At 45.3% G+C, this 24,739-nt stretch overlaps 2 protein-coding genes across 7 annotated transcripts in view; one reads left to right on the top strand and one right to left on the bottom strand.

Moving 5' to 3' along the window:
* Pi4ka (phosphatidylinositol 4-kinase alpha) overlaps nt 1–24,739 on the bottom strand; it is a 123,189-nt gene that overhangs the window by 46,651 nt on the left and 51,799 nt on the right. For all 5 annotated transcript variants that reach the window (XR_015632861.1, XR_015632860.1, XR_015632859.1 and 2 more), the window contains 4 exon segments: nt 3,828–3,936; nt 3,258–3,394; nt 2,983–3,116; nt 694–776 (listed from right to left, as the gene is read on the bottom strand). Coding sequence is in view for 2 of the 5 variants with exons in the window: in NM_001415014.1 (NP_001401943.1) it covers nt 694–776; nt 2,983–3,116; nt 3,258–3,394; nt 3,828–3,936 (463 nt within the window). In the remaining 3 variants the exon portion in view is untranslated.
* Nucleotides 9,918–21,202, top strand: Serpind1 (serpin family D member 1). Of its 2 annotated transcripts, NM_024382.1 has the most exon segments (6): nt 10,133–10,175; nt 13,561–13,617; nt 14,469–15,316; nt 18,448–18,721; nt 19,957–20,101; nt 20,487–21,202. In NM_024382.1, coding segments are annotated over 4 exon segments (1,440 nt in total). In that variant the 5' UTR covers nt 10,133–10,175; nt 13,561–13,617; nt 14,469–14,487; the 3' UTR covers nt 20,679–21,202.

Genomic DNA, 24,739 nt, shown 5'->3' with positions numbered 1-24,739 from the left:
TCCACAATCAAGTGCTTGGATAACAGCAAACACTACTAGTACACCAGGAACTGAACTCAGGGCTTTAGGCCCACTAGGGAAGTGCTCTACCAACTCAACTGTAACCCAGGTTACCCTGGATTATTTAAAAAATAGTCTTGGTGTGGGGGGGAGGCTGGAGAGATGGTTCAGTGGTTAAGAGCACTGGTTGCTCTTCCAGAGAACCTGGGTTCAGTTCCCAGCAACCACATGGTAGTTCACAGCTGTCTGTAACTCCAGTTCCAGGGGATCTGACACCCTCACACAGATGTACATGCAGGCAAAATAGGTTATAAAATAAAAACAAATAGTTTTTAAAAAGGAAAAAGTATCTTACATTTATTATTTATTCTGTGTGCACATGTGCACTTATATTTCACAGTGCATGTGGATTTTAATTGTTGGAAGGCAATTTATGGAGTCAGTTCTCTCCTTCCACCACAAAGGTCACAGGGATCAAACTTAGACTGTCAGGCACAACAAATACCTTTATTTGCTGAGCCATTTTGATGGTCCTACCTTGCCATATTTTTAAGGTTATATATTTTGTGAAGATACTTCCAATGGAGTATGTAACGTCATAAAACTATTTTCTCTATGTGAACAGAAAATAGGAACTATTTTCTTTTTCCTACTCAAGTTCTTATCATGAAAGCACTATAATGACAAGCTTACCAGATTTGTCTTTCTGAATAGCTTTATCCTCGAAGTAGCAGAACATTACCTGGAAGCGATCTGGATCTGTAGAACGCAGCACCCTAACAAAGAGAGCAGTGTTGAACACATAAAGGTACACCCCTCCCCATCAGAGACGGGCACTGTTCTGAACGGTTTGGCTTACACAACAGCATCTCTGCTGTTCACAGGAGCACACGCTCATCTGGACTTTCTACAGGCTGATCATTTAGTTACACAGTGCTATCTCTTTCACTCCACTAATTACACTACTAGTGACACAGAGGTTACAGGAACCAAGGCTTTTTTTCTTTTTTTTTTTAAAAGATTTATTTATTATCTATAAGTACATGGTAGCTGGTCTTCAGACACATCGGATCTCATCACAGATGGTTGTGGGCCACCATGTGGTTGCTGGGAATTGAACTCAGGACCTCTGGAAGAGCAGTCAGTGCTCTTAACTGCTGAGCCATCTCACCAGCCATCTTTTTTGGTTTTCTGAGACAGGGTTTCTCTGTGTAGACCTGGCTGTCCTGGAACTCACTGTGTAGACCAGGCAGGCCTAGTACTCACAGAAATCCACCTGCCTCTGCCTCCAGAGGGCTGGGATTAAAGTCATGGGCTACCATGCCCACCCTGAGACCTGCATTCAGATTTCTTTACCTTTGGCATATTCTGTGCCATTCATTCGTGGGGCTCTGTTTTCGTGTGTGTGTGTTTGTGCGCTGTGTGAGTGGGTGCTACTGAGGCCAGAATTGGAGGGGACTGTAAACTGCCTCATGGGGGTGCTGGGAACACAGCAAGCCCTCGGAGTCACTGCCGTCTGCCTAGCTCCTGCTTCATTTTTGTGAGTCATGCATGGTCTCATGTAGCTCAGGCTGGTCTTAGATTCATACCAACCCTTTTGCCTCAGCTTCACCAGTACTGGTATTTTTTTAAAAAAGAGATTTATTTATTATATATGAGTACACTGTAGCTGTCTTCAGACACACCAGAAGAGGGCAACAGATCTCATTACAGATGGTTATGAGCCATCATGTGGTTGCTGGGATTTGAACTCAGGACCTCTGGAAGAGCAGTCAGTGCTCTTAACCGCTGAGCCATTCCTCTAGCCCCAGTACTGGTATTTTTCTTTTTACCTTTATGATAATAAATTCCAACCTGGGCCAGCCAGATGACTCAGAGGGTAAGGTACCTGCCTCCACACCTGACAACCTGAGTTTGGTGACTAGGACCCACTGGTTGGAGGAGAGGGCTGCTCTTGCAGGTGACCTCAGAGCCCCTGCTCCATGCCTGGTATCCATGTGCTACAGTCATATACATGTATAAGATGAAAAGACTATAAGAAGGCAAAAACAAAAGGCCTGTAGCCTTCAGGGAAAGGGAAGAAAATGGAAACTCGTGTGCTTGGACCATGGCTGTACTGAAGAGCTGTTCAGGTCCTAGGAGCTGCAGTAGGAAAGCAGGCCTAACGATAGATTCACCGGCCTCCACACAAGCCTTTCAGGGGTAGCTGAGTCTCTGTAAGCAAAGCCAGGGTCTGTGCAGGCTCGGATGCTTTTACTTCTCACACTGTGATTTCAAAATTTCCCTAATAAACAGGAACTGGAAATTGAAGTCTCATCCTTGGGTCAGAGCTCAGGAGTTGTTCTATGCTGGCGTAAGGCTCTTGGGGATCTGCAGGGAGCCCATGGCTATATAACACCCAAGTACCACACTTGAGGAGTGGGAGAAAGCTCTTCTAGTTAGGCACACTACACTAACCACGGTTACTGTGTTTTGCTTTCTGTAGCTTCTTTCTTTCTTTTCTTTTATTAAAATGTAGTCTGGGATAAAACCCTGCATGTGAGACAAGCCCTCTTCTGCTGGGCTACACACTTAGCTCTCTGGCTACTTTTTCTTTGAGGGAACAAAAGAGGAAGGAGCTACATTTTTCTATAGGAAATGGCAATGAGGTGACCATTTTCTTTACTTTAGCCATCCTATTTTATTTTTTTTACATTTATGTGTGTGTGTGTGTGTGTGTGTGTGTGTGTGTGTGTGTGAGATATCTCACACAAGTGTGCATATATTCATGGGTATATAGCTCTGGCTGTCCTGAAACTGACAGAAATCCACCTGCCTCTGCCTACTAAGTGATGTGAGTAAAGGACCCTCCCCCTGCCGTCAGCAGTTGTTTGCTTTATAAATGCTTGTAGGTCTTGGGAGGAGCTGAAAAAGTCTGATATCTGTCAAGACACAAAAGTGAAAAGTTTGCCTCAGTATGTGTGGAGGTGAATGCTCACGTACCTCATGTATTCCAGCCGATACACAGACAAGAGATAGGTGGACATGGCAAAGTCCAGCTTGTTGATGAGGGCAGACACCTCAGGAGGAGGATCTAGCAAGTTGATGATGGTACTTCGGAGCTCATTCAGCTCAGCCTGGAGGGAAAGAAACACTCAGAGGTTCATGATGGTGCCTTCCCAGAAGAGAGGAAGCCTGACAGTTAGCACAAGGACATGGAAAGGATTTGTTCTAATTGTTTCTGGACAGTTTAACAAGAGTGAGAAGAGAATCCGTACCGGGGTCACTGTATCATTTTTCATGGCTGAGTTGTACTGGAGGACTGATCGAAGAGGCTCTTTGCTGGGAAAGGTAAGCAGAGGTGACTTGGTTGCTATTTCACAGACTCCTTCATACCACTCTTCCGGCCAGAGCCCTGTGAGAGAGAGAGTTAGTGGGTGAGGCCATTGTCCCAGCACAGGGCAGACGGGATGAGAGAGAGAGGAGAGGGGGAGTAGAAGGGAGAAGGAGAAGGAAAGGGAGAGGGAGAGAGAGAGAGAGAAAATGTGAATATATGAGAATATAGAGTCCCTAGTTCAAGAAGTCTTATGTATTGACTCTGGCAACTTCTAGAGTCCTGAGTCTCCTAAGACAATTGTCCCCACAATGAGACTCAGAAACAAGTCTGCTGTCTAATTTTGTATAGGACATAGCATCCCCATTGGGAAGTATAACGTTTCTAAGTACCTGCGGGAACAAGAAGCTACATTTGGGCTCAGAACAAATGTACCCCGACTCTGGAGTTGTTGAGTCTGACCATAGCTATTTCTTGCATACTCAGCCTTTCCCGGGGAGACACCACTCCCTACCTGAGCCTTCCACAGCGAATCCCATTAGCACAGAGTAGAGCCAGAAGTCTCGGAAAAGCTTTTGTAGCCTAGGTTTAGCTTCTTTGATGGGTGGCAATCGTCGGGTGAGCTGATGTGGGAAGGGAGAAAGGTTATTTGCTAGTAAAACTCCATTACACCAAGTATAAAATCAAGCACACATTCCCCAAAGCCAGTCAGAATGGGTGCAAACAGACACAAGGAGCTGGCACTTATCAATTATTGTACCCATGGTCGGCTTCATTCTTTCACTGGCTATATGGAATGCTTAATGCTAACCAGGTAGCACGGTTGGAGTTCACCAAGGGCCTTCTGTCTAGCACTTACAATCAGGGCAGAATTCCTGTGTCTACATGAAGCTTAGCCAGGCAGAGAACCGAGGACAGCACTAAGTTACTATAAGAAACCTCAAGTCACAAGGCTGGGACTGGGAGGGCCTTCAGAGAAGGAACCATAGACCAGGCTGGCCTCCAACACACAGATACACAACTGTGTCTGCTTCCTGGGTATTAGGATTAAAGACGTGTGCCACCACTACCCAACACCTGGCAGACAGAGCAACATCATGGATAGAGTGAAGAAGCACCTTTCAAATCCTTTTTAGCACATGACTTTTTAAAACAGTAATCTTGGGCAGAATCTCAACATGTAGCAAAAGCAAGCTAGTCTGAGTGCAGGAACGAGAAGTTAAATTCCCTAAATCCTTGCTTGAGAGAGCAGCCTGCCTGCTGCTGAAAGGCAACAGTTGCATGGCAGCTGTATAACATGGTCTTATTTGTGCACACCATTCCCCTAGGCACATTGGTTCTTATAGAATCCCTAAGGGCACAGCTCCCATGCAATCATTTGCCCCTGTCCTGTGCCCCTGCAGTGTGGTGTGTGCACCAGGTCCTGAGCCAGTGGTACAGAACGGGAGAGGTGATTCCAAATGCCAGGTCACGTTCATATGCAACCGAACAGGTGTAAACTGGTACAACTCGGGGAGGATCATGGCAGTATGACTCAAGTTGAGTGTGATTGCCATGGGGTCCGTATAGATCTAACACAACTAAAACACCAGGCCAATGTAAGCTGACAAAAATTTATGCTCAATCAGGGCTTCAGGATAGTCGGGATCTGAACTTCCACCCCTGCCCCAGCCAGAATGTTACAGAGCTTTTAGGCTTGACAACTACAGATATTTGTGCCAATTTTTTTGGTACCAATCAGAATTTAGAAAGAGGATTTCCTTAGGAATTGGTGCTTGTATTCTGTTATGTTTGGTTGGTTTACTCAACTGTGGCATGGCACGGTGACCTACTTAGCATCATGTCAGTTATCTACGTACATGACCCTTCCTGCCAAGCAGGGCATCAGTTACCCAGGGAGGTCTTGGGAACTTAAACTTCATTTGACCCCTATTCAAAAGGGACGTTTTATTCAAAACGGCTTCGGTTTGGTTCCTTCTTGCAAGATGAGGCACACTGTAATTCCAGCACTTAGTGGGAGGGCCAGAAACTCAAAGCCATCCCTGGCTTCACAGTGGGCTTAAGGCCAACACGGGTGGAGAGCAGCATAAGAAGTACAAATGCAGATTTTAATATACATAAATGTATGAGCGCAGAACAAAGATGAAAAAGACCTCAGGTGCCTAATAGCAATTATTTTTCATTAGCTGAGCGGTCTTCTCTTTGAGACTGTAGTTCCTGGAATTGTGTCAGAAGCATCTCTTTGCACAAGCATAGGGAGGGCACAGGTGCTGGTGTGGGGCTAAGAGGCCCAGGACAGAGGCTCTGGCCTCTCCTTAGAACTGTCAGGGTACAGTGAGGACTGGTTCAGGACAGACTCCGGAGGTTCTAAGGAGATGGCCTCTAAGGGAGTGCTATAGTAATGCAGGAGTCACAGGGCAGAAAGCCCCATGTTCCATAGGACACTAGCCATCAAGGACAAGTGACAAAGTGCTTGCCAGTGGCCAAGAATGGCAAGCTTTAGTAGCTGTGTGATTGAGGATAGTGACAGGTGAACCTATGATGAGGTTCTAAGAGGCAGGCAGAGGCCCAAATAGGGTTCTGGATAGCAGACTTCAAGGTGAATGTTGCTAAGAGGGTCCAGTGATAGGTGAATCTCACTGAGGTCAAGGCCAGCCTGGCCTATACAGAGAGTTCTGAACCAGCCAGGACATAGTGAGACCTTGTCTCTAAACCAACCAACCAACCAACCAACCAACCAACCAACCAACCTTCAAGCAGCAGAGAACCCCAACAGTGTTTTGATAGGCAAGAGAAAGACACTAAACTTTCTAGGGTTTGGATCCTTCTCTTCACCCTGGGACCTCCTTGGCTCCCTCCTAAGGACTGGGGTAATGAATAAGCAATAGGCTATGCCTGCTCTCTGATTCCTCCTGGCCCATCAGTTATTACTGCAGCTAAGATTGTCTAGTGCCTAGAAAGGTAGATGGCGGTGGCTTCAGGAAAGGAAGAAGCAAGTAGCTCTCTGATACATCCTAAGAAAAGACAAGGCGGCTGTGCAGCTTAGTGCAGGGCCATACTCTTATGCTTCAATGGGATGGAAGGAGCTGGACATCCTAGAGAAGGACCCCTAAAGACAGGCAAGAGCTATCAGACAGCAGACCCGCTTATGCTTAAACAGAAGCCAGAGTCCTAGCAAGTGGGAGTGAGCGAGCAAGGAGTCTGGGGTCATGCCAGACAAATCCAAGGCTGGGCGGGTTACTTCCCGGTGCTTCTACTGTCTCTGCGTCTCACCTCTGTCTCTACAGAAGTGCTGGGGTTACAGCTGTGTGATCCAATTCCAGACACTGAACTTGGATCCTCAGGCTTGGAGACAGTGACTACTCAGTAAAATACCCCCTCTTCCCACCTTCTAAACAGAAGCTTAGGGGCAGGAGAGAAAGCTCTGCACTTACAAGCAATTGCTGCTCTCTTCCCAAGGAGCTGGGTTTAATTTCTAGGACCATATGGTGGCTCTCCAGTTTTGGGGAGGAATGTGATGTCCTCTTCTGGCCTGCATGGGTACTCCACCCATATGGTGCACACACACATGCGCGCACACACACACACACACACACACACACACACACCACAGAGGTGGCAAAACACTCGTACACATTTTTTTTTCTTTGAGACAGGGTCTCACAAAGTAGAAAAGGCTAGCCCTGAGCTCAAGAAAACTGTGGGTCATTGCCTCTTGAGAGCTGGCATTATTAAGCACTACATCTGGCTCTAAAGGCCATTTTTGAAGATATAGAGAAATCTGACTGATGAGATGTTTGCTGTATAGAGACTGTGGTCTCGCAGGGGTTGACCACAGACACCCATTAGGAAACACAAGTCCAGTGCAAGGGTTGGTTATTGCCCTGTCCTCTCACCTGGGCATATACATTTAATTAAATAGACATTTTTATTTATACAAAACAGTAACCTTTGTGTAAGTGGTTTACAATGCATAGTTCTTAATTCAATTCTGTATGTATTCTATAACCTCAAAGTAAACTGGGATACATTGATACAGCAACAACCCCAACAAGAGCAGAGAAGCAGACCCAGAGTTTATTTGAGACGCCATTCTGTTCTGGAATCAGAACACATATAATCTATTACCTCTAAGTCCCCACTTAGATTTAAATCCCCGACAGATTTAAATGTCAAGGTACAAGAAGTGTTGAAATCTAGTTTTGGTTTTTAATGTTTGTTTTTTTCCTTTTTAGTAATTGGTTATAGGACCAGGAATTAGAGCTGCAGGCAAGACCTCTGACTTCTGGTCTTTGTGAATAAGGCCGGGACTGTGGCTCAGCTGGGCTGGGGCTTGTTATCACTTGTGAGGCCCTGGGGTCAGGGGTCAATCCCGAAGTGCCCCATGCCTGTAATCCTAGCTTTAATGGAAGCAGAAGGAGCTTGATTACATAGTGACCTTGATGCTACCCCATATCACATGAGATCCTGGGGGCAGGGAGGCAGTTAGGATTCTTGCCAAGCATGTACAAAACCTCTAGCCCAGCTTAAAAGGGAGGAAAACAACAGCAAAATACTCAATAAAAAATTCTAGCCAAGAAGCCTGCTAAATGCTTTTGAACGGGACAGGTGTGCTTTCCTCACCTCCCTGCCCTCAGTGATGGTAGTGTTTGGTGAGGCAGAGTGGTCTTGTTGGAGAAGGGGTGATATGGGAGGCAGGCTTTGAGAGTATCAGAGACTCGCCATTTTGAGTTTGGTCTGTTTTCTGCTTAGCGGTTCAAGATGTGAACTCTCAATAATTCCAGCCATGGCTGTTGCTTCCTGTCATGAGTAGATCTTATCCCTCCTCTGCTGTGCATCCAGACAAATTCTTCTTTCTATTGTCTTGCCATGGTTGGCCATGGTGCTTATGATGGCAATAAAAAGTATTACAAGCTGAAGCTGTGCCTCCTGCCTCCTCCCTGGATTTCTCTGAGAACATGTACACACAGGTTCTGACTGAGAATGGGTATCATGTCTGGGCATTTCCTGTGTGCTGGTCACTGCTCTGAGTTCATTTTTACGGCTCCCTCACATAGCAGGTGTATTTTAAAATTATGTGTATGTATGAGCATCTCTGCATTTGAGTGGAGGTGCCCTTGAAGGCCAAAGGCAGCAAAGCCCCTAAAGGTGGAATTTCAAGAAGTCATGAATCACTTGATATGGGTACTGGGAGTTGAGCCTGGGTACTCTGACAGCACAGTAGTTTGATATGAAAAAGAGTGGCCCCTAGAGGCTCCTATGACTGAAAACTTGGTCCCTAGTGTGGAACTGTTTGGGATGGGGTCTGACATTTCAAAAGACTTGGACCACTCCCAGTGTGAGTATGTCCTTGCTTCCTGCTTGTAGTCCATGTGAGCTCTCGAAGGTGAATCCTGTGGCCATGCCTTTACTCTGCCGGCATAGACTAACCCTCCAAAACATAAGCCCCATTAACCCTTTCCTCTGTAAGACACCATGGCAAAGGTACCTAGCACAATACATCTAGTACCTTGTCACTTTTGCTTACAGGAGAGAATGCTAACTCTAGTTTCAGTCAAGGTGAGCAATACAGTTTCTTAGGACAGGAAAGTGACATCCAAGTGATATCCACATACTACTCTGCAGGGAAGATGCACCAAAAAGAAACAGCATTTAAGTACCAAGGGATTCTCACAAGGGCTCAGAGTCTGCCACAACTGACACTCAAAGCAGTCCCTAAGTAGACTGGAGTCTCTCTGAGCAACTTGATGCTGCTCCTGGTAGAGACCTATGTGGAGTTAACACACTCTCTCTCTTTCTCTCTTTCTCTCTCCCCCCATCTCTCTCTCTCTCTCCCCCTATCTCTCTCTCTCTCTCTCTCTCCCCCACCCATCTCTCTCTCTCCCCACCTCTCTCTCTCACTCTCTCTCTCCCCCAACTCTAACTCACACACACACACTCTCTCTCTCTCTCTCTCACACACACACTCCCCCCCCTCTCTCTCTCTCACACACACACACACACACACACACACACACAGACACAATTTAGTACAATATAATCCAAAGATATATTAATTTGGTAATTATGTGCTGAAGAATGACAGTAGAAACACATTTTAAAAGTTTTTGAGGGGTTGGGGATTTAGCTCAGTGGTAGAGCACTTGCCTAGCAAGCGCAAGGCCCTGGGTTTGGTCCCCAGCTCTGAAAAAAAAAAAAAAAAGAAAAAAAATTTTTGAGGACAAGACGTAGTGGTACATATCTTTAATTTCAACACTCAGGAGGCAGAGACAGGTAGATCTCTGTGAGTTCAAAGCCAGGCTAGTCTACACAGTGACAGCCAGGACAGCCAGGGCTACACAGAGAAACCCACCTTGAAAACAAACACACAACTCAAAAGGTACAACCCAAAAGATGTACACCAATTTATGCATTTGCTAAGTCACCAACCTTAACTTGCCCCTTCATTTTTCAATGGGGAATAAGCTTTCCATGAGCTTAAGGAGACTCCACCCACAGTGTGCCAGCGGCCTTCTCACAAGGGGGGCCCAGCAGATATGGCATCCAGAACGATGCACAGTGCCTCAGTTATGCTTAACTTTACAAGATATCCTGAACAAGATGGGGCAGACATGCTGATAAAGATAGTGACATTCCAAATCACAGCCACACAGAAGAACTGGCGTTTGGAAGTAGTTTGTCCCCAAGAAGTGATCAAAGAGAGCTGAAAGGGTTCTGCTGACAAAGCTACTTGAGTAGTGTTTGAATTAGGACATATTTGCTTTGGAAAACACACAACAGCTCAGCACCAAAGTTCACCCTGAAAACTGCTGGTGGCCCCTCTGGTCTCATTTCTGCCACGCCACTGCTCAGAGGCACAGAGGTAAGTTTGGTTACTAACATTTTTTGCCAATTATAAATTTTTGTTAATATTTAAAGCTAGATAATTGGTTCCTTTATTAAAGTACAAATTGAGAAAAAGAATATATCATTAATTTTAAATTTTAATTTAATATTTTTTAAAACTTAGTTTAATATTTAGTTTAATATTAATATTGGCATAACTGACAAAACTGGAACTTGAATTTTAAGAGACAAGAGTATTGTACCTTTGATACTTTAAACTGGAGACTGGCATGGTAGCACAAGGCTGAAATTCCAGCATGGGTAGCGCTGGGTATCCATCACCTCAGGGCACTTAGATGACTGTCTAGTGCTTAAGTATGACAATATTCCTGTTCTCAGGAAGTTTCCCTAAGCATCACTATTAAAGGTCGGAGGAATGTAAGAGTTCTAACCTCAAAGGCTCAGAAACAATGTACATATGTAGACACATATACATGTACACACATATGCACATATCACACCACACACACACACAAAGGAGACACAGCGGCTGCACTGCTATTCTATTCTTTCAATTCTTCTGTAAGATTGTAACATAAAAAGGTTTCCATGTTTCCCCCCCTTCTTGCTTGCTCTGTGTGAATCTGGAGACATCATGGCAGGAGATGGAGTTCTCTATGACACACATACAAAAAGGCCAACTCAATCCATGCAACTCTCAAGAATACACTATATGGTGTTCCCTGAAAATACAGCTTGGATGATTTACTTTAAAAGCACAGCACTTCGGGCTGGAGAGATGGCTCAGTGGTTAAGAGCACTGACTGCTCTTCCAGAGGTCCTGAGTTCAAATCCCAGCAACCACATGGTGGCTCACAACCATCTGTAATGAAATCTGATGCTCTCTTCTGGTGTGTCTGAAGGCAGCTACAGTGTACTCATACAATAAAATAAAATCTTAAAAAAAAAAAAAAAGCACAGCACTTCAATTCAAAGACAGTAACTTGAATGCAAACACAAGTTACAGGTGTCTTTAAATGCCTTAATTGTTTTATGAAACTGATGAGCAAAATAGAAAGATTTACCTGTCAGATCTCTAATTTTCAGTGCATAAAATAACTTTATATTTTTCCCTTCCTCTAAGAAGAGAATAATGAAACTATGGCTTATGGCTTTTGGATATAGAATAATGAACTATGGCTCATGGCTTTTGGATATAGAATAATGAAACTATGGCTCATGGCTTTTGGATATAGAATAATGAACTATGGCTCATGGCTTTTGGATATAGAATAATGAACTATGGCTCATGGCTTTTGCTGATGCTTACCCTCCCAAGCCACCCGAGCCCAACCGGAATGTGTCTGTGTCTGCAGTTCCAGGATAAGACGAAGAATAGCTTTACCACTGGGCTCAGACTAGTCCCCTTGAGCACACATTAACTGAAGTTGGCTTTTCTTCTGTTCTTTAATATTACTGTTACTAATTGCTGTTTTAGCCAAGGGTACTTTTAATTGTAATCATAAAAACACTTCCATTAAGTTGCTTCTGTCCTCCCTTTCTTTTTAGAGAGATGTATTTTCTTTTTATTTGTGAATATGCACTTGTCTGTTCAAGTGTGCACCACATGTGTGCAGATTGCCAGACGAGTGTCAAAACCCCTTGGAACTGGAGTTACAGATGGCTGAGCCACCTACCTGGAGGGCTGGGACCTGAACTCTTGTTCCTCTGAAAAGTAGGAAGTACTGAGTGCTGAGCCCCCTCTCTAGCCCGTTTACTGTCAGTGACACCCATGCTGATTCTGTCTTGAAATAGCTCTGGTTGTAGCTGCATACATTAGGTACTGTTCCTAGAAACTGTTCCACATGTGCACATTATGCAGCACCGGTCTCAGCACAGTGCTGAGGAGGCTCAGGCATATTCAGAATCAGAAAACCTGTGAGTCTTTTTCCAAAATAAGCACTTCTGAAGCCCCGCAGCCAGCTGTAGATATAGCTAGGAGAGCGCCCTGCTAGCGCTGAGAGCCCTGTCTCACCCCAGCACTGTACAGAATAGTTACGGTGATACAGTTCTACAACTGAGGAGGTATAGGTAAAAGGGTCAGAAACTTAAGGTCAGCCTTGGGATACAAGATTTTCAGCTGGCCTGAGATGCTCAATGTCTTTTTAAAAAGTCCCTCAGAAATAAAACCATGTTAGGGCCAGGAGGTGGAAATACCACGCCTTTAATCCCAGTGCTTGGGAAGTAGAAGAAGGCTGATCTCTACAAGTTCAACCAGCCTGGTCTAAAGAGCCAGTTCCAGGACAGTCAAGGCTGTTGAGAAACCTTGTCTCTAAAAAATCAAATCAAAACAAACAAAAAACAAAGCTGGGAATGCTAATTTTAGCCACATTGTAGGGGATAGGCCCTAAGGACAAAGATTGACAACAGCTGCTCCCCAAGCGTGAGCAGTTCTGAGTGTCCTGGCACTCTACGGCAAGCAAGGCAGGCGTGTGAGACCAGGGACCTGGTTTAACCAACCTGGTTCAAATCTAGTCATTATCTACCATCCCTCAATCCCTACATTTTAGAGCTAGGGACTGAACCCTGGTCCCATGCAATCTGTGTGAGAGTAGTTAATATTTATCTATATTCCTGGCTCAAACCACTGCCATCTCTTAGTAGCTGCAAAGGAAGGCTACATCTCATGATAGGTTAAAATCGTGGCAGAATTTCAAATAGAGCATCTGCAAAGCTAGTCCCTAACTGTCTTCAGGTCAAACAGGTCTGAATACTTTATTAGGAGCCAGCAACCCTTAATGAATATAGACTGGCAACAGATATTCTAAACCAAGAAATGGTCACAGGCACAAAACAGACTTCTCTTTTTCCTAGAAGATATGCCTAGCTGCTGAGACAGGGAAGCAATAAGAGAGGCCATCTACCTCTTTAGTAACTGAGAGACCGACTGGAAGGGAAATCAAAGCCACTGGGCAGAAAAGCTGGATCTGATAAGTCATCAAGTTCTCCTCAAAAACAAGGCAAGGGATGAGCAGATAAAGAACATAAAATACCCCACCTGTCCACCTGTCCACCTGTCTACCTGTCTGTCTGTCTACAGACCTCTACAAAGAGTGGGCCTGACAGCACCCTCCCGCAGACCCTGTGCACAGTGAGACTGCAAACAGGAGGTAGAAAAGATTTTCTTTCTCCTGACAGTAAATCTCTCCCTACAGCAACTCACATTAACCCAATAGCCCTTGAAACTACAGGAGAGACACGGGCCCCCAGCCAAACTCCTTCCAGTGGGTCCTAAGAGAGTCTTGCCAAATTCCAAGACTTAGACAAATTAACCAAATGACTGCACAGAGCACAGCAATCTTTATGATATGTTTCTAGAAGGCTGGTTCATGTTCATTCACAATGTCCTCCTTCTCCCTCAGTGAGCAACAGTTTGGTAGCGCTGAGTCCATCCACTGGAAATTCTCCTCCTGTCTCAGGTATTCACTCTAGCTCAACTCTTATGAAACCTCTTTGACTCTCTGGGCACCCCACCCTCTCCCTACTTGTCCCATGAGTCTGTGCCCTTCAGCAGGCAGACGTCAATGTCTCTGGTGCCAGCCCTGTTTTCTGGAGACAGATGATGATGTTGGTGAAAAAGAGACTCTGGGGCTCTCCTGGGTTCCCTCTTTTCCACCATTAAAGAAGATGTTCTTACATCAGTGAACCAGCCCAGCAGGCGAAGGCGCTACTTGTGCAAGCACGGCTACCTGAGCTTCATCTCCACCACCCACATAACGGTGGAAGAACCAACCCATCTGACTGTGGCATACATGTTTACATGTGTGTGCACACCACACACACACACACACACACACACCACACACACCACACACACACACACACACACACACACACATATGGGGTAGGGGTGGTGGGAGTGGGGGGTGGTGGGAGGGTTGGAATCATGTCCTCCTGGGTCTCTCTGCTCTCTGTGTAGCCCTGGCTGTCCTGGAACTCGATTTGTAGAACAGGCTGGCCTCGAACTCACAGAGATCTGCCTGCCTCTGCCTCCCAAGCACTGGGATTAAAGGTGTGCACCACTGCCCGGCTGCAGTGAAATAACTTTCTGGATGGGGGTCACCACAACACGAGAAACTGTATTAAAGGGTTGCAGCATGAGGAAGGTGGAGAAGCACTGCTCTAGGGGCTCATAGATCCAGGAGATGTATGAAACTTACACACACTCACACTGGTGTGAGCCGTGGTGCTATCAAGTTAGACCTGAGAGAGCCCACTGCAGGGTGGCAGCAGCCAGGCTGCCTGGTGCTCACTGTTGTCTGTTTTACAGCGGCTTTAGCTCTGCAGAAATGAAGCATCCAGCCTACACTCTCCTTCTCTCTCTCATCATGTCTATGTGTGCTGGGAGCAAAGGCCTTGCTGAGCAGCTAACTAAGGAAAACCTGACCGTGTCCCTCCTGCCTCCTAACTTCCACAAAGAGAACACAGTCACCAATGACTGGATTCCAGAAGGAGAGGAAGATGACGACTACCTGGACCTGGAGAAGCTGCTCAGTGAAGATGACGACTACATCTATGTTGTCGATGCAGTTTCCCCAACAGACTCAGAATCAAGTGCTGGCAACATCCTGCAGCTTTTCCAAGGCAAAAGCCGGATCCAGCGCCTTAACATCCTCAATGCAAAGTTTGCCTTCAACCTTTACCGAGTCCTGAAGGACCAGGCTACCTCTTCTGATAACATTTTCATAGCACCCGTTGGCATTTCCACTGCCATGGGGATGATCTCCTTAGGTTTGAGGGGAGAGACCCATGAGGAAGTACACTCAGTTCTACACTTCAAAGACTTTGTCAATGCTAGCAGCAAGTACGAGGTGACCACCATTCACAACCTCTTTCGAAAGCTGACCCATCGCCTATTCAGAAGGAATTTTGGGTACACACTTCAGTCAGTTAATGACCTTTATATTCAGAAGCAGTTTCCCATACGGGAGGACTTCAAAGCTGCCATGAGAGAGTTTTACTTTGCTGAGGCCCAGGAGGCTGACTTCTCAGATCCTGCCTTCATATCAAAGGCAAACAGCCACATTCTGAAGCTCACCAAGGGCCTCATAAAAGAAGCTTTGGAGAATACAGACTCTGCTACTCAGATGATGATTCTGAACTGCATCTACTTCAAAGGTAAGAAGCAGTCTTATGATTCTCAAAGGAAACTCACAATACAAAAAGACAACGCTAAGAACTATACCATGGCAGTAATTTATAAAGGAAAATAAGACATTAGGTTGATTCAGGGACAGGGAAGAACATGGTGAGGTGGTAACTACTAAACCCTGTTATTACTTTACACTCGCTGGATTCCTGTCTGGTAAGTGTCATGTGTTAGTTATCAGAATCTGTGTTTTACGGACGCATTCACAAAAGCATAGGGGTAATGTGTGGCAAGGGTAAAGACTATAGGGCCAATGTTCAGGCTGGGTCTCAGTAAGCTATCCCTAGTGATTTACTAATTAGAAGAGATAATGCGAGCCCCCCTTTTTAGTATCTGGCCAGTGGGGCTTAGGGTTTCTTCATTTCCCTACCCAATTATCGATGAGTAAGAATATGGGCAAAAGGCTTAAGAAATAGGACTTCAACTGTTCAGTTGACAGTAACTGTTAGAAACACAGCTTCTGGGCTGGAGAGATGGCTCAGTGGTTAAGACCTCTTCCAGAGGTCCTGAGTTCAATTTCCAGCAACCACATGGTGGCTCACAACCCTCTGTAAAGAGATCCGATGCCCTCTTCTGGTGTATCTGAAGACAGCTACAGTGCACTTATATATAATAAATGAATAAATCTTTAAAAAAAAAAAAAGAAAAGAAACACAACTTCTTCCTAGGGTATTTTTTTGTTATTTGAAACAGAGTCCCCTTATGCAGCCTTGGTTAGTCTAAAGCCTGCTATGTAGACCAGGCTGGCCTGCTAGGAGCAAAGGCATGAGCTACCACAGCCAGCTTTCTCAGGGTACTTTCAAATTAGTGGGTAGGTGGGAACACACAGTTAATTCTATTCCTTTTATTACTATTTTTTCCTTTGAGGGGTCAGTTTTCTCTTTCTATAACGTGGGTCTCTGTGATGGAACCTAAGCTGGCAGAGTTGGCAGCAGGCATCGTTACCTGCTAAGCCATCTCTCTGGTCCTAAATAACTATTTCTTAAGTAACTCTTACACATCAGGCATGAGAGCACTTTTAAGGAAAGTGCTATCTCCCACTCAATATATATGGGCATGGGCATGAGTATACCTATCTATCCACTAGGACCCAGCTCAAAACTGCTTTTCTTTTTAAATATTTATTTTATGAAAGTAATTATACTGTTTCAGACAAACCAGAAGAAGGCATTGGATCCCATTACAGATGGCTGTGAGCCACCATGTAGTGCATGGGAATTGAACTCAGGACCTTTGGAAGTATAGTCAGTGTTCTTAACCACTCAGTCATCTCTCCAACCCTCAAAACTTATTTTTTAAAAAAGGTCTTGCTATGTAACCCAGGCTGACCCACAACTCGAGATGCTTCTGATGTAGCCTCTTGCAATGCTGGGACTATCCAGGCAAAACCTAGACCTCTGATTAGAATCTGATCAAAGTAGACATCCACTTTATTTAAGCCAAAGGCAGCACAGCATGCTCAGCATCAGCGCTCACAGCGGACTGCACAGCACGTTTATCATCGCTGAACTCAGGACACCCCAGGGAAGGGTGCTGGGAAGCCAATACACCGTGTTGTTTGTCCCAGTGTTTTACTGCTCAGAGATGAGAAGGACAGGGGCTTGCTTCTTCCTGGCTTCTGCCTGTAAGAGGTGAGGCCGAGCCTCTCCTGATCTGTCACGGTACTACATATAATTCTCAGTTCTGCAAAGCTGCCGTCCCGCCAGACTGAGCTGCTAAGTCGCACTAGAGAGGCCCAGGCTTCACGGGGCTTGAGTGCTAAGATCTGATCCCCAGACTTCCTTCAAGAGCTGGGCACAGCACTAAAGCTTCAATGAGGATATGGCTAATGGCTAAACCTCTCACAAGCCTGTGACCAAAGACAAACATGTTGATATTTATGATCAAAATATAATTTTCTGGTATATGGCTTTAATCCCAGCACTCAGGAGGCAGAGGCAGGAGGATCTCTGAGTTTGAGGTCAACCTGGTCTACAGAGTGAGTTCCAGGACAGCCAAAGATACACAGAGAAACCCTGTCTCAAAAAAAGTTACTGGGGTTAGGGATTTAGCTCAGTGGTAGAGCGCTTGCCTAGCAAGCGCAAGGCCCTGGGTTCGGTCCCCAGCTCCGAAAAAAAGAAAAAAGAGAAAAAAAGAAGAAAAAAAAAAGAAAAAAAAAGTTACTGATTCTAAGTACTAGTTTTGGAACTGAGCAAACAAGAGTTGAAGATCTGGGTCCCTTTCTCATTTGTGTGATGTTGGGAAACTTACTCCTGCAGAAAGCGTAAGCCCTACTCCAATGGGGTGTAAAGAGAACTGAGAGATGGTGGTGATCAGCACTTGGCCATGTTGTTGCAAACATGAGAGCACCATGACCTTGATGGAGTGAATATGACATAGAGTGCTAGGATAGGAAGCAGGTATGATGATGCTAGTAGCATTTACTTTCATAAGCAATTACTTGGGAATTTGCGTATACTTGGGAATGGCTTCGGAACAGGCTGTGGGGGCGGGGAGGAACAGACAAAGTTTTTAGTCGTAAGTTTGCTGGTTGCCACAGCCTCTACATTAGTTAATCATACTTGAAATTCTGAACCAAGAGTCTCTTTCTGTCAGCACTGGGGCAGGTGGGAGTACAGAACAAGGTCGATGTGATGTACCATCTTGTGAATATAGTAATCAGGATACACTGAGGAATGAGAGTATCTTTGCTTATTGTGCTGGAATTGCTTGACTCCGTGCTGGAAATCAGAAGGATGCATCTGTTTCTTTAATTGCTTGTTTGTGGCAGGGTCTTACTATGTAGCCCTGGCTGCCCTAGAACCCACTCTGTAGTCTAGCAAACATGGAAGATCCTGAGGATACCGCTATGTCACATGTGTCCTGCCAACGCTAGAGAGTCCTAGTGTGAGGGCCTCAAGGGCCCTCATTGTATAAATAACTAGACCAGAGGCACAGGCAAATTAAGCCTCTCTCGGGGACAAATAGTGTCAGAATCTAAATTTCTCTTTTTTGAGACTTTGGGGTTGGTCCTAGAGAGCTCTCTAGGGCAAATGTTCGAGACCTAAGACTATATTCTAAAAGGACATTCTTCCACCTGTCCACTCTTCTGACTTTACAGGAGCTTGGATGAATAAATTCCCAGTAGAAATGACGCATAACCACAACTTCCGGCTGAATGAGAGAGAAGTAGTAAAAGTCTCCATGATGCAAACTAAAGGGAACTTCCTTGCGGCAAATGACCAGGAGCTAGACTGTGACATTCTGCAGCTGGAGTATGTAGGGGGCATCAGCATGCTAATTGTAATTCCACGGAAGCTGTCGGGAATGAAGACTCTTGAAGCACAGCTTACACCCCAGGTAGTGGAGAGATGGCAAAAAAGCATGACAAACAGGTACTTCAGGTCATCTGTTCCTTTGCTTTCTAGGGCTGGGGTATCTAGTTCTAAAGCTGATCTCTGCCTTTCCTCTCCTTCTCCCCTCCCATACCCTTTCCTCTCCCCTTTGGTCATCTTGGAATAACCTCCATCTACTACACTACACTACACTATGTGGCTCTGAGCCCTGGTTCAATCAACCCCAGGGGAGATCAATTGTATTACCTATCGGAACTCAGGGTGGGAAATAAACAAGCGTTTATGCTGCTGGGTACAGCAGCACACATCATGTGGAGAAGCTACGGTGGAAGGTCATGAGGGCAGGATCAGACTAGGAAGAGTGAGACCCACAGGCCGCGATGGGTCAGCAGGGAAAGGTGCGCTTACTGCCAAGGTGACTACCTGAGTTCAATCCCCAAGACCCACATGGTGGAAGGAAAGACTCCTGTCTAAAACACCCCTCCTGTACTGAATGTCTCCTCACCCGCCTGCTCTGCTTACTTCTCACCCAGAATCCTGATAGGTAATGCGACTGATCTACCCTGGGGTTGACTGAACTGGGGCTCAGAGCCACAAAGTATAGCATAGTAGAGAGAGGTTATTCCTAGATGACCCAAAGCTTCCTGTCCCGACCTTCTGAATGTATAAGCTGGTCTTATCTCCTCACCAGGGATGTCCTCTCTGAATCAGTGAGGCCATGCCAACTCTCACTTCTACTCCTAGTCCAGCATATTATTTCCACCTCTCTCACCTCTTCCTCTCCATGGACTCCCAGCAACAGGAGCCTGGGCAGCTTCTAGGCAGGTCCACAGAGTTTACCCTTTCGGTTGATTCTGTCTAGCATCTTTCCTCTTTCCCTCCCTTGGCCCTTCTCTTCCCTCCAGTCAGATCCAAGGCTTTCATGTTCCTTATATATAAAATCACCTAACATTTACATATATCCCAAAACTATAAGTCATCTCTACCTCACTTCTTATACATAATAATACAATATGAATAATGATAAATAGTCGTTCCAGTTCCTGCTTACAGAGTGAGGAGTGAGAACCCTGCACATGCTCAGTCAGATGCAGTTTTCCCTGATACTGAGAACCCATGGCTGATGATCTGAGGGACAACGATGACAGTCCCAGTATATAAGTTTTAAACATAAAACAATGCATGTCAATTCTGTAGGAAATGCAAAGTCAGCGGGAAAACTAATTATTTTGTCATTTGTATCCAAAAAATTGGCTTACTTCTTCTCCAACTAGAACCCGAGAGGTACTTCTGCCCAAGTTTAAGCTTGAGAAGAATTACAACCTGGTGGAGGTCCTCAAGTCCATGGGAATCACAAAGCTCTTCAACAAGAATGGCAATATGTCAGGCATCTCAGACCAGAGGATCATCATTGATCTGGTAATGGCTCTCCTGTGATAGTCCCCACACTTTGTCTTGTACTGTTGCTGACTCTTTCCCCAACCTTCTGCTGGGCCTGAGATCTAGACTTTAAGGATACGGGAAGCTGGGTGGCTATTTTGGCTCCCATGGTCTCTTAAACCATGGCCATGGCCAAGGTGAGTGTAGCTCTATTGTGCAAAGGTAAGAGGGTGTGTGACAGACACTTTAAGGTCAACGACCCGTCACAGGTCATTCTGACTAGGCATGATTGGTCTTACAGAAGGTCTCTGGAGTCTTTCTCTGACAATGAGTCTTAATCAGATGCTCCCTCTCACTCCATCCCCACCTCTCTGTGACAACCTGTATATACAACCTGACACCTTTCCTTTCTAATTTTAAACAGTTCAAGCACCAGAGTACCATCACAGTGAATGAAGAGGGTACCCAAGCTGCAGCTGTAACTACAGTGGGGTTTATGCCGCTGTCTACCCAAGTCAGATTCACTGTTGACCGTCCCTTCCTGTTCCTAGTGTATGAGCACCGAACCAGCTGTCTGCTGTTCATGGGAAGAGTGGCCAACCCTGCCAAGTCTTAATGGTGCTGGTCTGGGCACCTGATGTAGTTTGGGGACACTCTGTAATCCTGTTTTCATTCTAAGAGGACAGAGATATTTTGATATTGATAATCTATGTAGTTTGAGATAATAATCTAACAGTAAACAGTGTCATAAGTGCACAGATGTTAATGCAACTAATGGTCGTGCCAGCTATTCCCTAGAGGTCCTAGACACAGACTGCCTCAGCGCCAACGCCTCTGTCACTGAGAATGGGCAGAGTGGAGCTGACACTTTCTCCTCAGTTAGCCGTACCAGTCAAGGTGTCTCCTCAGCCAGGCCCCTCCATATGGATGGTACTGAGGAACTCTCACCCTTCCAGGGAGGATGTCCAAGGAGCACCATTCTTGCCTAGTGGAAAAGAAACCTCAACATGTCTGAGACATTTGGACTTAATTCAAGGCTGAACCTTTTAAATTCATGTAAATATCATCTGTTCTGCTTTGTGTCAATAGGGCTACCATAGCCTATTCTAGAGACAAATAAACAACCATATTTACTAAGCATCTGTTAATTCTCTTTTCTATTTTATAGATACACATTTTTATTACTTTTAAGCTATGCACATGTGTACACAGGTACTTCTGAGGCCAAGAGTGTCAGCCCCCTGGAGCTGCATTACAGGCAAGCTGCCTGATGTAGGTGCTAGGAACTGTACCCAGGTCCTCTGGAAGAGTGCTTAACCACTGAGCCATCTCTCCAGCCCTACCCCACTTTTTTTTTTTTTTTTTTTTGGTTCTTTTTTTTCGGAGCTGGGGACCGAACCCAGGGCCTTGCACTTCCTAGGCAAGCGCTCTACCACTGAGCTAAATCCCCAACCCCCCTACCCCACTTTTAAAGAAAGGGTTGCACTATGTAGCCTTGGAACTTGTTAGGTAAACCAAGCTGGCCTTGAACCTACCAAGCTAGGTAGACTGGCTGGCCCTAGGTCTTGTAGGGAGTCTTGGTAACAGGACTCTGAAGCACATGAAGCAATGCCAGTAATGGGAACAGCAAAAAGGAGTATGGTACTTGCTAGTGCAAGGCAAAGATATAGACAGCCCTGTATGCATGCTGCTGCTGGCTTTGGAGGTCCACACTGTTGACACCTACCTCCTCTTGACAGCTGAGGAAGCAATGGCAACTTACAGAAGGACAGTAACTGGGTAAGACCTGGATCCAAAGGCAGGCAGTCTGGCTCCGGGGCCTGTGCTCAGGGCTGACTTTGCTTACATCTGTACCTACGCTCTGCTGGGAAGACAATGCAGAGCTGAGGCAGGACCTCCCTGCTACATCTTTCCAGCTTTTTGGTGAAGGCTGATGATGACATCACCTTTCCTCCCTTTTCTTTTCCTCCCCCCCGTTTGTTTTAACAGTGTTCTTTTCTGGTGTTTGCTGACGACATCACCTCCCCCCCCCCCCCCAGTTTGTTCTTTCCTGGTGTTTGCTCTATATACTTTACCCTGCTGGTCATTTCTCTTGCTTCTTACATTCCTAAATGTAGTTATCTCAAAATTGTGCCCTAAAAAGCTGGATAGACATGTGGTCTATCCCCTTATTCCAGAGGTTGAGGTTAGGAGGATTGGTTGAGCTTGGACTATATGGTGAGATCACCCCAGATCTTCAGTCCTTTGCTGTGTCTCACTTCTAATCCCTACCTCAGCTGCAGCCAGCCTAGGGCCACAGCCGGCTTAGGTTGCTCCAGGTTCCTGCAGGGGGCAGGACCCTCTGGTCTCCATGCTGTCTACTCATTTACATTTACTTGGAATCCCTGTGATGCCCCCTCTTAAAGACATTATCCTACCATTTCTTGAAGCAGAAGAGGAATAATTCACAGTACAGGCTCTGAGCTGAGCTGCCTGGGCTTAAACCCGATGACTTGTAGCCATGACACGTTGAGTAGGTTCTATATCTTGTTGTCCTCATTTGTACGATAGAGATAAAGCAGCAGCAGTCTTACAGGGTTGCTGTGATGAGGTAATGCCTGGATAAGCTCTAGATCAGGGACTTAGTTCAGCAAGAGACAGGTAAGTATTTCTCACTTTAATCTAAGAAATATCTTACCAAGGTGTTCCTAACTTAGAGGTCCTGGATAGTTTTCTCATGGAACACTTTGTGAACACAGATGTATTTCTATGAGAAAGAAGTATAAGGCTTGCAGGCGTGTCTATGACCTAGAAATGGTTATAACCTGTTTAAGGGCACAACCCACCAGGGACAGAATGAACCTGCGCTCAGTAGGACATAGGGATGCTTCTGGGAAGTGGCCCATGTCAATAAGCTGCTGAGGAAGAGTCTAACAACTGAGTGGGCGAGGTCTCTAAGGTCAGGCACCTTCAGTATGCTTAAGCATGGGCCATCTAGCAACAGAGCAATGAAGAGATAAGCTACAGGTCAGAAGATGAGGATCAGCTATCTAAGCAGGAAGGAGTCTCAAAGACCACATGACCCAGCTTCACAGCAGTTCACTTGAGCGACAGGTTACTGAGACGCATTAAAAACAAGAGCCAAGCTTTCTGCCCCAAATCTACCTGGCCTTTTGAATCACTAAAAGTCCAAAGCAGAGTATATCTTTGTCTTTGAAAAATGAAATGAAACAAACAACAAAAGGTACAAAACTCTAAATATTAAAAACAAACCAAAACAACACTCTATCTACACGCCTACGGAAATCAATTTCTCTCAGAAGGTACCAGAGGTCACTAAAAAGTAAACGCAAAGGCCTATGATCCTTCAGCTCTCTGTTGAGCAATTAGATCAAATATTTGTTTCCTCCCCCGGAATTTAACCATTAACTTTTGTTTAAAATACAATACTTGGGGCTGGAGATATGGCTCAATGGTTAAGAGCACCGATTGCTCTTCCAGAGGTCTTGAGTTCAAATCCCAGCAACCACATGGTAGCTCACAGCCATCTGTAATGAGATCTGATGCTCTCCTCTGATATTTATATATAATAAATTAAAAAAAAAATACAATACTTCTGGGAAACTCACATCTACCCAAGAATGTGTAGAACTGTTCCTTTGCCATTAAGTGTTTGCCTGACTTCCTGGCTATGTCTCTGTGTCCCTCTTCTCTCAGTTCTACGCTTAAATCTACATTAAAATATTTTTCTTAACTCCAGATAAAAATAATACTCATTCCATTCACACAAAGTACAAAGGTTTTGATCTTGGGGAGTGTCTGTTCTGAGACGTCACTCACCACAGTACTACCTATACTGGTTCTGTACTGAGAGGCCCTGAACCCCAGAACCCCACAAATGCCACAAGTTCAGCCTTGGCCTTTACAACCCTAAAGACTGGGTGTCCCCAAGCAACTTCATTATCACCGCCACTCTCACAGAGCAAAACGTCTCTAGAATATTTCTTCTTCTTCTTTTTATTATTTTTAAAAATTGGATATTTTACTTATTTACAGTTCAAGTATTATGGGATACTTCTTGATGAACTTACTTGCTCCACTCTAACTGAGCAATAACAGACACACCTGAAAGTTCACAGGCAGGGAGGCCAAGAGGGAAGGGATATGCAAGAAAAGAGCATGACACACACGTATGAAAATCACGATCAAATCATGTCGTATGCTACTCTAAAACATTAGTTTTGTGTGGAACCTCAACCAGCCATATCCTGTACCAGGCAAGACTTTCAGTGGAGAGATTGGGACACTAACCTAGTCATGAAACCTTCAGCCTACACTTTGTCCTGCCTACAAGATGTGTAGGGGTAAAGATGAAGCAGAATTTGAGAACGTGGCCAACTAATGACCAGTCCAGCTTGAGACCACGCAATGAGAGGGAGCCCACCCCTGACTATTAATGATATTCTGGTATACAACTGATGGAAATTGATGCAGAGACACACAGCCAAACATTAAAGTAGAGCTTGGAGAATCCTATGAAAGAGGAAGGACTGTAGGAGCCAGAGGGGTCAAGGACACCACAAGAAAACCTACAGAATCAACTAACCTGGGCCATAGGGCTCACAGAGACTGGACTGCCAACCAGAGAGCATGCATGGGACTGACTCAGGCCCTCTACACATATGTGACAGCTGTGTA

The sequence above is a fragment of the Rattus norvegicus genome, chromosome 11, assembly GCF_021556685.1.
Source record: "Rattus norvegicus strain SHRSP/BbbUtx chromosome 11, alternate assembly SHRSP_T2T, whole genome shotgun sequence".
Lineage (NCBI taxonomy): Eukaryota > Metazoa > Chordata > Mammalia > Rodentia > Muridae > Rattus > Rattus norvegicus.
This window is presented reverse-complemented; position numbering and strand designations above follow the sequence as displayed.